Source organism: Glandiceps talaboti, chromosome 2 (assembly GCF_964340395.1).
Source record: "Glandiceps talaboti chromosome 2, keGlaTala1.1, whole genome shotgun sequence".
Taxonomy (NCBI): Eukaryota; Metazoa; Hemichordata; class Enteropneusta; family Spengelidae; genus Glandiceps; species Glandiceps talaboti.
Window position 1 is genome coordinate 9,606,857 of NC_135550.1, and position 13,038 is coordinate 9,619,894.

At 37.6% G+C, this 13,038-nt stretch overlaps 2 protein-coding genes across 2 annotated transcripts; both read right to left on the reverse strand.

Annotated features, from left to right (window-relative positions):
- Positions 1–1,032: 1,032 nt before the first annotated feature.
- Positions 1,033–1,437, reverse strand: LOC144443833 (E3 ubiquitin-protein ligase Midline-1-like). Its single transcript, XM_078133400.1, has one exon. The coding sequence runs from the start codon at positions 1,435–1,437 to the stop codon at positions 1,033–1,035; it is 405 nt and encodes a 134-aa protein (XP_077989526.1).
- Positions 1,438–4,961: 3,524 nt separating this feature from the next.
- On the reverse strand, positions 4,962–12,447 carry LOC144453323 (putative E3 ubiquitin-protein ligase MID2). Its single transcript, XM_078144584.1, has 6 exons — positions 11,764–12,447; positions 10,042–10,137; positions 9,367–9,600; positions 8,347–8,369; positions 7,948–8,081; positions 4,962–7,243 (listed from the first exon to the last, which is right to left on the reverse strand). The coding sequence occupies exons 1-6, from the start codon at positions 12,445–12,447 to the stop codon at positions 6,666–6,668; spliced, it is 1,749 nt and encodes a 582-aa protein (XP_078000710.1). The 3' UTR covers positions 4,962–6,665.
- Between the last annotated feature and the right edge of the window lie 591 nt (positions 12,448–13,038).

Consider the following 13,038-nt stretch of genomic DNA (forward strand, 5'->3'; position numbering starts at 1 on the left):
ATTTTTTTGCATTCCCAGACAATCACCAACTTCAATATCGTCCCTTATGTAATTCCTGTTCGCTCAGAAATTATACCCAATGTGGGAAATAATAATAATAGCCATCGGTTATAGTTTGGTTCGGTCCAGAGGAAGTGACTTCATAATGCTACAATTAGCGTAGTGTGACGCTCTACCTCGTGTAAATCACCAGTCGAGTTATCGGACATGATTTTGCACAATATTCTTGTTCTACTACTTCATAGATTAGAATGAAAATAAGCACACATGTGATTATACTGAAAGATGGATACTGGATAAAGATTTCAGTGATTTTCAAATTTATTTCAAGACGTTATGATAGATATATCTTTCCCGCTCTAAAATAGACATGGTACAAGAAATACTGAGTGGCTAGTCCTTGTTTACAGTGAGAGTAGATTGCAGATTCTGAAGTACAGTCCCGCCCACAGGCACTCCCGAGATATGTATCAGAATGTTTCTATCAGAATACAATACAATGTCGATAATATCGATGACATTGACGTGTTTTAGCCAATTGTATATTAAAGGGGTAAAATAATAACACTTGTTTCTGTGATCGCGCAAGTTAAGTCCATCCACCGCGAGGTATTAACAAGGCATGTTTGTAACAGAACACACAACCCCCGGGACACAACCGTACGTACAACGTGAACTTTCAACCGGCCGTTTTACTCGGCAAACATTTAACAAACTTAAGATAAATCGTGTCGTTGTTACAATCGGCCAAATATAAGTTTTGGAGTCGATCATGCGCCACACGACCACGTACACGGACTACTGACATGACGCATGTATGTGACGTTTATCGATGCGAACGACCACGTTATATCAAGCCGTTGGAGGCGCTTCGTTGTTTACAGTCCCGCACTTCGTTGTTTTCTGGCGAAGTGCTAGATCTAGCACTTCGGCGAAAACTGACGAAGTGCTAGATCTAGCACTTTGTCAAAAAGTAGCGAAGTGCTAGATCTAGCACTTTGCCCCGCAACTGTTCAATTTTGGACCATTTAGCTACCTCCGATTTGGGTGAAAAGTCGCCAGACACTTCGAACAGTATGACAGCTTGCACACTGTGCATGACTTCTCGGCTTTATTTGGTTCTGCTTCACATACCATACACCAAACCACTTCTTCTCTGTGACTGAGTTTCTTACCATCGCGGATTTGGGTGTCTTTGTATTGGTCAATGATGCTATCCAACATGAAATTTCTGACGAGAGTATCCAATGTACCGCGTTCAAGCTTTACCATTTGACGACAAGTGGGACATGTTAGCGTAGAGCTACCTCGAGATGTCGCTCGGTATTTTTTCAGACATTCTTTACAAAAAGTATGACCACAAGGTAACAGAAGTGGAACACTGTACAGTTCAAAGCAGATAGGACAAGAGAGTTCCTTTTGCAACGCTGACGCCATACCCACACGATTATATCTGTACCATCGCGTTCGGTCACGTCCACCACTGTTCTATCCCAGCATGCAGCATGCCTTATAAGCCTAATATGGCACGTCATGCGCGCGCATAGAGAAATCACCCATACATTACACACGTCACATACATCAGAGGCACTTGCTTCCAGAGATATGTATCAAAATGTTTCTATCAGAATAGACTAAAATGTCGATAATATCGATAATATTGTCGTATTTATCGATGTTTGTCATATTTTAATAGCCAACTATATATGAAAGTTGTAAAATTACACTTGTTTCTGTGATCGCGAAGAAGAAACAAGGTTTGCATGCAGAACACCATTACCGCGTATGGCAACATGAACTTTCAGCCGACCGTTTTACTCAGCAAACTTTACGAAAATTGTACCTTCCGTCACATACTAGTTCCCAAATTTAATAATCTTCCGATAAATCGTGTTGTTGTTACAATCGGACCATGCCTACCAAAGATATCAACCGATTTCTCACGCCATGGATGTAGGAGAATTGGAGCGAATATTTTTTTTAACTACCTTCCCAGAACGTGATTGGATATTGATGTTTACATGGTAAATGGAGAGAGCCGCTATCGGCCATAAAATTTGCTGCTGTTACATAAAGGTATAGGGACATCTTTTTTTTTATTTGCTCCAAATCCCCTGCTTCACGAAGCGGAGTACATGGTTGCGTTGTAATATCAGAGAGATGGTGACAAGTATGTCTAAAGTCGGACGTAGTTGTCACAAATCAACCGAGTTGTTCTATCAATCAGTTAGCGATATATTCAGAAAATCAATCTGTCGACCTCAACTGATATTGATAATACTTGTTGTACAACTGTGGATATGCATTTTTGGAGTAAATCATTCGAGACGGGACGACCGCTTTCTCACACTGTGGTCAATAAAAACACCAACGCTGTCCGGTCATAGCAGAATTTGAAAAACACTGAAACCTAGGTGTACTGCAAAACTCATTGGTCAATATGCTTTATTAAAATCAACTATATAAGCTTATGCACTGATTGAACTTTTCCAAAATAATTGTTGTGCATCCTGGTTTTCTGTGATAAAGTTGAACCGAGTAAAACAGTGGTTGTTCGGAGGAACATAAATTGCCAAGATCATGTAGAGTAACAATACTATTTGTGTGGACTATTCCCTCATATTTGTATGTGGTGTGGTGAAGCTGAGGTAAGTAATGTCACGTGTTATATCACCAGTTTAATAACAAGTATTCTAAATGAGTGGGAAAAAAGGAGGGGATTAGCAGTCAGAAACACAGGATGGAGTTGAAGTCAACATGTCTGGACACATCTTCGAGTACTAGAGTAACTTTCTTGTAGATTTGCATCGTTGTAAATTGTCAATATATAAATTGAAGGTGTCGGGAAGTGTAATGTTACAAGATTGACGTATTTTGTTTCAAGTCAAAAAGTGTATGTCATAGCAAGTTCAATATTTACGTGTAAAATTTCCTATAAATCTAAACCAATTTTTTTATTGTCATTACTACTACAGATATACACCCATCAGGATGATAAGTATTCATCTTCTTACAAAGTTGTTCTACAGACTTGTCAACCTTGCTATAATGAAGGAAAGAGACCTGTAACAAGGAATCCAATATAGAGAAGAGAAAAGCAGTTGTAGAGAGACTGACAGGACAGAAAGGACAGAGAATAAAACTGAAAAAAGAAACAGATTGTTTTTCCTTGCCCCCTTTTTTTCATCCGCCCACCCGCCTGACTATTCAACTGGAGATGAGAGGGGAAAAGGTCACCCTAATACTAACGTAATCCTTTGGAAACTATACATGTTAAAGAATTGAAATAGAATAAAGCATACTTAATTCTGAAATATAATAACTGTGTAACAGCTGTGTTTAATTAGATTATAATGATATTATTTATGTACGTTTCTCAAGACTGAATTGGAATTCACCAGAACGATTACTTGTAGGGCATTCTTAATGACTAATGTATTTAGATAAAATGCAATGACGTTTAAAAAGAAATTAATGAACAAATTAGGAAAGTCTTGCGATGTCGTCCCGGGGATCTGGGAAGGGGGAGGGGACTTCACGGGTAATAGTGCGAGGAGGCGCTGCACAGGCGCGCCTCCAAACCAAAAGTGTTAACATTGTCATAATATTTTTTTTGTAAATATAGACCATTTGTCATATCAAAGCATAACGTCTGATATATTCTGACAGGGTCATGAATTTGTTGTTATTGTTGTTACTTTTGTTGTGCTATGCTTTTTGAACCCCTCTTTATATGAACAGCATATATGGTGATATTTATTGATAATCGTAAAGGCGAATCCAGATTTAATAATTTACCATCCTAAAGAAAAACCATGTTTTAAGATTAAATTGTGAAAAGTGAAGCCTTTCTCATATCTGGCTATGAAGAGGGTTTTTTATTTGTGCTGTATCTCCCCACATTGCCGTCTATGGCAGCCCCTCTCCCGGTCCACGTGGTAGACTAAATAGCCGTTGCCGCGCTACATGTGTAGCGCCCCCAACTTTGGAAAGGGTTGTAAGGAAGCCTTCAGTAATTACAAGGGGAGGGGCGGGGGAATGGGTGAGGGTGTCATTTTTTACAAATCGGTCATTGAGGAGGGCTGTTTCATATTATTTTTTGGCATAATCCACCACTGCTGCACCTGAATGTGGAAGTCAAAGGTAAAGATATAAAAAGAAAGCTGACCTTTTGGGCATAACATTTAAATGGTGTCTTTGTGTACGGTTGAAAGAAAAAAATCGGTCGTTTCACCGTGAAAATGTTTGTCAAAGTCAAAGGTTATGGTCACACTAGAAAGCTCATCCTTGATAAAGTGAGGGTAGACACTTGAATGGTGTCCACATATATCAAGCCTCTGGAGATGCTTTTCTATTACAAATATGGCCACCATTTGATATACAGGTCAAGGTCGCAAAATTAGTGACTTCCATATGCCTCACACACATACAGTCAACCCTGTCATGATTAAACAAGTCATGATTAAAATATTATCACTAGATAAAAAAATCTATGAATATTACTAAAATTTGGTTACATGACCTTGGAGATTTTCAAGGTCAAAGGTCAATGTCTGAAAAGAAAGGTCACATTAGATAATATGGGTGTACGCACTTAAGTGGCGTCACTACAACTTACACTTCAAAAGTTATGATGCATATTGTGAGATTTAGCAACAAATATGGCCGCCATTCGGCCATATTTGATGTAGTAGCAAAACAAAGTGACTTACACATGTCTCACATAGCATATTACCTTTGTGCCAGGTTTGGTTGGAAATCACTCAGTACATGCCAGAGACATGAGGGCGTATGCACTCATAGACGGAACCCAATGTAATGGCGCCCAATGGGAGGTGCACGTTGGAGGCTAAAAACATGACCAATGTAAAGTATTACCACTTTTAGTTATGATTTTTATTACTACTACTTATTCTTGCAATGTAAAATAAACAAATAGCAAAATATTACCAAACCAGAAAGACTATAGAGTTTCATTTAGACGGCTCAACTTTTTTTTTACATCTCACACAACGTTTTTTTTTTATGAATTACACAAACAAAATACTGCATACAGGCACTGATAGAGTGCACACACACACATGGTCAGTGTGAAAACAAATGAACATTTTATTTGAATCTTTCTTGTTTCATCGGAGTGATTACGTTCAGTGAGATAAAATGTATCATTTTATATGCTTGTGTGCTATTTTATTGCATGTAATTTCTAACAAAAAGACGTGAGATATAAAAATATTAAAAAAACATCATGTTACCTAATTGAAATTCTATAGTAACTCTGGTCTGGTAGTAATGTTTGGAGAAATTGGACATTCCTTTTATGGTTAACATATTCAGGAATGTAACGATACAGTGAAAGCTTGGCGAAATACCAAGATACAGTTGAGCAGAATGACACCTTAAACTATCTATTACATTTCAAATTTATAACTGAATACAACTTAAAAGCTAGAATAAGCAAAGTGTGTCTAATAAAGTGAACTTTCTGGTCTATTAATAACAGTATAATTTTGCAGGGTCATTTTGGTACTAAAAGAGGCTTTTATATATATTTCTAAAACAGACCATTTTAAATTATCTACTAAATACTGTAAAACAATAAATCACATGGAACTTATTTTCATTATTTTCACTGGTATGGTATTTTCAACTAAAATAAAATCCCTTGATACCATGCCCACCTTCCTAAATAGTGAAAATTAGGTCCAGGCAATACAGGGAATTTATCTTCAATAAAAATATTTGAAAGTACCGCCGATACTGTAGTAAGATCTTAAGATATTACAACACTTGTCACAGCGCTAACTATAAAATGAAAACACTGTTCTACACTATAACAATTCAAAGTGTGGTGATACAACAACCAACAAGTTTCTTTTGTCTCAGCTAGATAAAAAGTATAAACAAAAGTCATTAACAATAAGTGATAGTGACTGTTGTCGTGATGAGTCATCTTGAACATACTTAAGTCATGCAAATTTATTATATATGCGAATTATATTCATTAGCTATACATAACTCTAAATTCATCGCCATTCATCAATTAAGAGAACTTCGATATTGTTTGGAATATTGTTATCAATTATTATCAAAAGGATTACCAATATCGCGACTTTATTTGGAAGTAAATCATTATTAGACAATCAAAGAAAGAATGAATTACTCACAGAAACTGTACACTAAGTTTGTGTGAATTTCATTTACTTTACCATGTAACTTCAAGTGAGGTCAGATTCGACTACACACAATGATTAAGTGCCGAGATTAAAAGTATCAATAGATGAATGTGACTGATTGACTAGATGTGAGCGACCACAAATGTCACAGTTGTAATATTCACTGTAGTTAGTAATGAAGTTAAGATGTCTTTAGCATGTAATACGTGTTCTTTTATAGTCTAGTAATTTACTCTCTTGTGTTCTTTTGTTGCTTTGTTTGATTGTAAGGTGATTATATCTGTAGTATTAAAGATATCATCCTCGTCCACTTGTGTAATCTACTACAATTGGACATCATGGTTTTAGTTTGCTTATATCTTATTAAGCTGAACGGTTGGTGTCCAGTAAATATGTCAGTACAAAAGAAACAAAATAACTGATGGAACAGATCACATAGTCTATATCTCACCAAACCTGACTAGACTTGTTTCAGGTACATTAATTGTTTTATTTCAGTTCCAGCTTATATTTTGTATTATACAAAGCTACTGCCGGCTGCCAATTGTTATAAGCAAAATTACAATTATTGAATACATACAGTAATTTGCAATTATTACTATCAGACAGGAAAGAAACTCTTCTTTTGTTCCAATCAAAGGCTACAATAACACTATCAAGGAAATCTTCCTCATCTATGGTTTCAACCACGTTGCCTTGATTAATGAATTTGTACCGATTTACCTTTCCATGTTTTTCATGTGTCATTAAAAAACAAGGGTATGTGCCTTGTGTTTCTAATTTCTGGTGTCTGTAGCAGGATGACGTCACTATTCCAAACGTGAAATTAACATCCTGGTCATTTGACTTCTTTTGTTTCGATACGCTGAATCTCCACAGGTATCTATGGCAGTATGAATTCAAGCTGACGCTGCCAAGTGCAGAAAAACTTGGTCCATTGAATTGGCCTGAAGCACCAGCGTTTGTGACGTCTGGAACGTCTGTACTTTCCAATTTGATGGACTTCCATTCTGGGTCTGACTTTAAGTTCTGATGTATGGTACCACTTTTCCAGTTGAAGGGTAGAGCTGAAAGAAGACAAAAATAGAGTATACTGCTATACCAATGTGTTGGTCATTAGGCATGTAAATCTAATCAGATATCGAGGGTTTTGTTATATTATATGCAGAATAGAATAATATCCGACCTAGTACACTTGAAGCCAACTCCCAGGACACTCCAATCACCTGCATAATGTTTATTGCACGAACCCAAGTACAAACTGCTGTCGTATGGCGGCGTGCATTCTCGCGTGCTGCACCCCATCTATGGAATGCACTGCTATTGGAAATACGACAGAAACCAATAGCTAAAGCCTTCAAAAGGATCCTAAAGACATATCTGTTCTTCAGGGCATTCTAACTGTACAACGCATCTGAACTCTACATTGGCACTTCATAAATTGATTAATTGATTGATTGATTGATTGATTGATTGATTGATTGATTGATTGATTATATGTGGACATATCATATACATGTATGTCTGAATAGACACTGGAATGAAACAAATGTGGCAATCTTACCAATATAGTAGAATATGACAGATGCTTCCCATGGTTAAAAATGAACAACTGTTGCAACATTTACTTTTTAGCAGAAATGAAAGTTACATCAAATGTCATGAAGCAGCGGCATTCACTTATATTTACATTGTAGACAAAATAGCTCTTGTGAGTCTTAGCACATTCTAACGTGTCTCTAAACCTCTCTATTGTGATATTGCAAAATACCTCCAATGTATCCTAAGCTGAATTGAGTCAGATAAGACTTTATAGTTGATGTGTTCGAGTTCATAGGATCAGATGTTTCGTCGTTAACAGGAACCCTTGAAAAGTTTCCATACGTCGTCGATCCATTGGATAATCTGGAAAAATGAACTGAGTATTAAAATACTGCATTATTCAGTGTCTCGTGGTTAGCAATTGACAAAGGTGTTATGTAGAAATGTGTACATGATTTCTCTTTTAATTTGCAGTATACCATGAACCTTTTGTGAATCAATTATGTGAATTTCCTCAAAATTCCAAAATTGTCACTTTACCTCTTGGTGTAAACATAGACTCCAAAGTTTATGTTATGCTTGAATATTGAATGGATGAGTCAAGAAGAGAATTTTAATACTAACTCACCTGTCTCTTAGGGTAGCAGTACTCTTGGTGGAGCATAAAAAGAAAAGAAAATAAACATGGTATAATTGAAAATCCTTTGGAGCAAACTGAAGGATAAATATACAATCAAACCAATATCCTGTACTCACAGAAATACTCAAGAAGACAGATGACCCCAGAAGAGCTGTCCACACAATCCACACAGTGTTTCCTTCTAAATACTGTACCTCTACCCTAACAATAAAGACATCTGCGTCTTTTAATTAAAGGGGAAAGTCACTCCAGGAAATAAAGACATTTTCTAAACTTTGGATTGTAGGAAGTCAATGACATGTTATGATTTCACATCACTTACATTACGCTCGATTGCCTAGAAATACGAAGTGAAAATTATTGGCCATCCATTGTTTAGTGGCAGCCCTTATTAGCAGTCGCGTGTTGTCTCATGAGGCTAGCCTCATAAATATGGAATGGTTGAACACGTCACATTCATGAGTATAAACCAAATGAACACTGAATATTCACGAGTTGCCTTGCCTTGTGTTGCCTAGTACATTTCGATAATTTCCAAACTTGATTCGGCATTTGTTCAGTTTAGAAGGCATGAACAAATGTTATGGTCGAAAGACAAAATAACTTAGACAACACAGGTAGATCAAACGCATGTAGGGACTAACGAATACACAATTTACAGCATGTGTTCATATCTGTTGAAGTCTTCCTATAACTTTTTCGTACTTTCGAGTTGCAGACGTTATTAATAGAGAGACAAACTGTTACAAGCCTGTACATACTTCACTTTCTAGTCTCAAATTATATATACTTTGTTACTGTTCTCCCTGACTCATTTCTGTCAATCACAGTGTTTGTTCTTTTGGTAAAGATATATTGTGTTAAAACTCCCATTTCAAAACAAACTGCGCATTATAACACACTTCAAATTTTGAAAGTAAAAAGAAAGTTGAATTGTACAATTAGAAATTGGGTGTGCATAGACAATTGAGCAAGCTATAAAGCTATATCTCTATGAAAAATACTCACCAGAAGAAAAGATTCATGGTCGTCAACTCGAAGTGCTTGTTGAACGATTTCCACTGTACCAGTGTTGGCATTAAGTATCTCGAGACACTTTGTTATTTGCTCTTTTAGGAGACCAACCTTTGTCGTAGTATTCAATGCTATCTCGAAGTGGATTCTCTTCTCAGCTTCGTCCACAAGGGCATGTAACTCTGCAAAGTCATTTGTCACTTTCCTTCCCATCTCTTTTCCACTTTCCTGCAAGTACACAAACATGTATGGTCAAGGAGGGGAGGAGTTTGGAGACGCCATTAACTTTACGTTTCCCTGTTACATGCTTTGTCGCTACTTGTGATGAATGAACCATGTAGTAAAGCTGTGAAGGCAGTAAGAACTTCACTTGTCTTGAGGACGGAGCAAATTAAATGTGCAAATTATAACACACGAAAACTATAGATAATCATAACGTTTTATGGTTAGGTATGTTTTAGTCATTGAAACAGCAGTGATGACAAAGAGTACACGAGAGAGAGAGAGAGAGAGAGAGAGAGAGAGAGAGAGAGAGAGAGAGAGAGAGAGAGAGAGAGAGAGAGAGAGAGAGAGAGAGAGAGAGAGAGAGAGAGAGAGAGAGTGAGAGAGCGTGAGAGTGAGAGTGAGAGAGAGAAAAATAATATGTGTGTTTGTATTTAACTTTATTACCTCAATTTTTTTGATAATGTCTTCAAGGTTTGTGACAAAGTCGGCAAGTGTATCATTCTTCTCTGATAAAGTCTTTGATTCCTTGTCTAGAAAGTCCTATAAGAAAAATACAAGATATTGTGAGAAATGTTAAGGTATTGCTTCAATTCTCTTCCTATAAATCAGTTTACACATAACACACGTTCTTCCCTATGACAGCAATGTACAGGCCTTCCGCAGAGACCATAGTGCAATCACAATGACTTCACCATAACAGCTGTAATGATTGTAGTGGAGTGGGGTCATGCAGAGTGCTCTCTTTACATTTAGGTCATGCATAACCTACGTACTCAAACATCAACAAAGGCCCATGGTTGAAGCATAGACCCTATCCTTTTTCACACAAAAGCAGGGTCTATGGTTAAAGAATCATGGAAATTTTCGGTATGAAACTATTTCTGAACATCAGTGGTCCCAACAGTAAGCATGGCTGACTTAAAAAAACTTGTCATTATTGTACTAATAGTACGTATAATATTAACTGCTAGTTTCATATGTTTGTGAGCAGACAGACACCCCTGAAAATTAATTGTATTGGCAAACATGAGCGTTGAATACTGGTGTTTAAACTACTAAATGACATGTGCTTGCAACGACGGAACAGGCTGGTATAATGGTGTTGGTTTTTTTAGCCTCATCATGCGTTCTACATGACCCACACCACCCACAGAAGAAAATATCTTAAGCCATGCCATGACAGTGGCTCGAGCATCTGCAAATTGCTCCTATCACACGGAATTCAGTAATCTTGTCACACATCAGCTGTGTCTCAATGTCATTAACTAATCACCTATAAGTTCATGCTTTATATTAATTATTTGCTTTATGTTACAATAAAACCTGATGTATCCTTCATAGAAACAAAATTATACATAGTCTTACAGAGTTTCTGAGAGAACAGGAAAAACGCACTTGGGCAATCGATCAAAGAGACAGCAAACTATCGTCAATGGCGTTGTAGCACAACTGTACAATTTTTTCAAATGTGTATCTACATGCTGATCCATGCTATAAAGGTGTTCATTTGCTGACATGAATGATTATCCAGTTGCCTATCCAACCCTGTTGTTATCTTTGCAATATACGCAATCGTTTGGTTGTTGCTATAGGCGTGGTCATATTGTTAGACATATTTGCATATTTTTTAAATGTTCGTTCACCTCTTTATGAATCTCTAGTATACGAAAAGTCAAATTTACCCACCTTTACCCAACCTTTACCCTAGGTGAGACGCACCTAACCACCATCTCTGTCCAGGGGTAGTACGAGACGAAGTACCACTTTTGACTGTCTACAACCCCCAGGTGAGAGATCACCAGGGGTAAATTAAGTCAAAGGTGGTACTTCGTCTCATACTACCCACATTTACACATCCTCTGCCCAAGATTTACCCCGGTGGAAAGATAATGGTCAAATATGACTTTTCGTATATCGATCTTGTATTATGACACACACGCATGCAGACATGCAGACAGACATACAGACAGACAGACAGACAGACAGACAGAGACAGACAGACAGACAGGCAGACAAACAGACAGACAGACAGACAGACAGACAGACAGACAGACAGACAGACAGACAGACAGACAGACAGACAGAAAGACTGACAGAAAGAAAGAAAGAAACCACACCATGCATACCACTACTGAACCTTATCAGTTCAGTGCAAAAAATAATTACCTTTTCTTGATGGAAAACAGTCTTGATTTCAGACACCTGATGATTTTGATGACCTCCGAATCTATCACACAAGTAACAGATTGGTGTACGACATGATATACAGTACATCTTCATGATTTCACCCTCGTGTTTCGGACAGGTGATGACGCCAGGCGTAGAACTACTGGTGGCTGGGACCATACGATGAGTAGCAAAGCCACCTCTGTTTGGGTGAAACACCGGCAGACATTTTGAACAATAAGACAGCTTGCATACAGTACAGGACTTCTCTGCTTTTTTTGGCTCCCCTTCACATGCACCACACCATACCACTTCCTCTCTGTGCTTGATCTTCTTACCATCACGGACACAGGCCACTTTGTATTGGTCAATTATACTATCCAATAAGTAGTTACGAACAAGAGAATCCAGTCCGCCTCGTTCCAGCTTCACTTCATGTCGACAAGTGGGACAGTTTAGCTTAGATGCATCAAACGGGCCGGCTTCAGTTGTCGTTTGGCCCGCCTTTACTGCGGTGTCTGCAGCTTTCACCGCTTTGCTAGCTTCTTGATTTGATTGAAAGTCTTCAAGACATCTTTTACAGAAACTGTGACCACAAGTTAACAACAGTGGAACACTATACAGCTCAAAGCAGATGGGACAAGACAGTTCCCGTTGTAAAGCATTTTCAATATGAGACGCCATTGATACAACTATAACACCCCTCGTTGTGGACAGTCTATGTAATGATCAAACCTAGCACTAGCACTGCACTGTAGCATGCCGTTTTCATTGGCCAACACCCTACTGGTACATGTATATCACGTGAGAGATTCGGTTGAAACACAGTTCAATGAAATATGACTCAAGGGCCTGTCCCTAGTAATTATAACGAAAGTTTTGATTCCACCGATCACGGAGTAAACATTCATCATCAACTCTCCATTCCTCAAGTTACATAGTACTAAATCTTGCTTGTACCTAATTTTGATTACAAACCAGTGTGTTGTTTATAGGGTGCGTGGATGAGTGACGTTGTCCACCATATCTTAAATTTAGAATAACGCTTGCCTCTAATGACCTTTAACCCCCACATATACATATCGTTTACATTTCAACAAAACGAAAATAAAATATTCCAGCAATAGCGGGGAATAATAATCAAACCTAGGTTTGAAAAATAGTCATATGTGAATTTTAAGAGTAAATATACTCTTTATTTTGAAAACAACCAAACTCCATGCTTGAAAACATGGAACAGTATTTTTGAAGGTCATACCATCTCCTTTGTCGGGT

Coding starts and splice junctions, on each gene's coding strand:
- LOC144453323 (XM_078144584.1), bottom strand. CDS start 12,447: ATGGCGTCTCATATTGAAAATGCTTTACAACGGGAACTGTCTTGTCCC. Junction 10,138..11,763: donor CTGTTTTCCATCAAGAAAAG/GTAATTATTTTT, acceptor TTTTTCTTATAG/GACTTTCTAGACAAGGAATC. Junction 8,370..9,366: donor ACCATGAATCTTTTCTTCTG/GTGAGTATTTTT, acceptor TGCTCCACCAAG/AGTACTGCTACCCTAAGAGA.
- LOC144443833 (XM_078133400.1), bottom strand. CDS start 1,437: ATGGCGTCAGCGTTGCAAAAGGAACTCTCTTGTCCTATCTGCTTTGAA.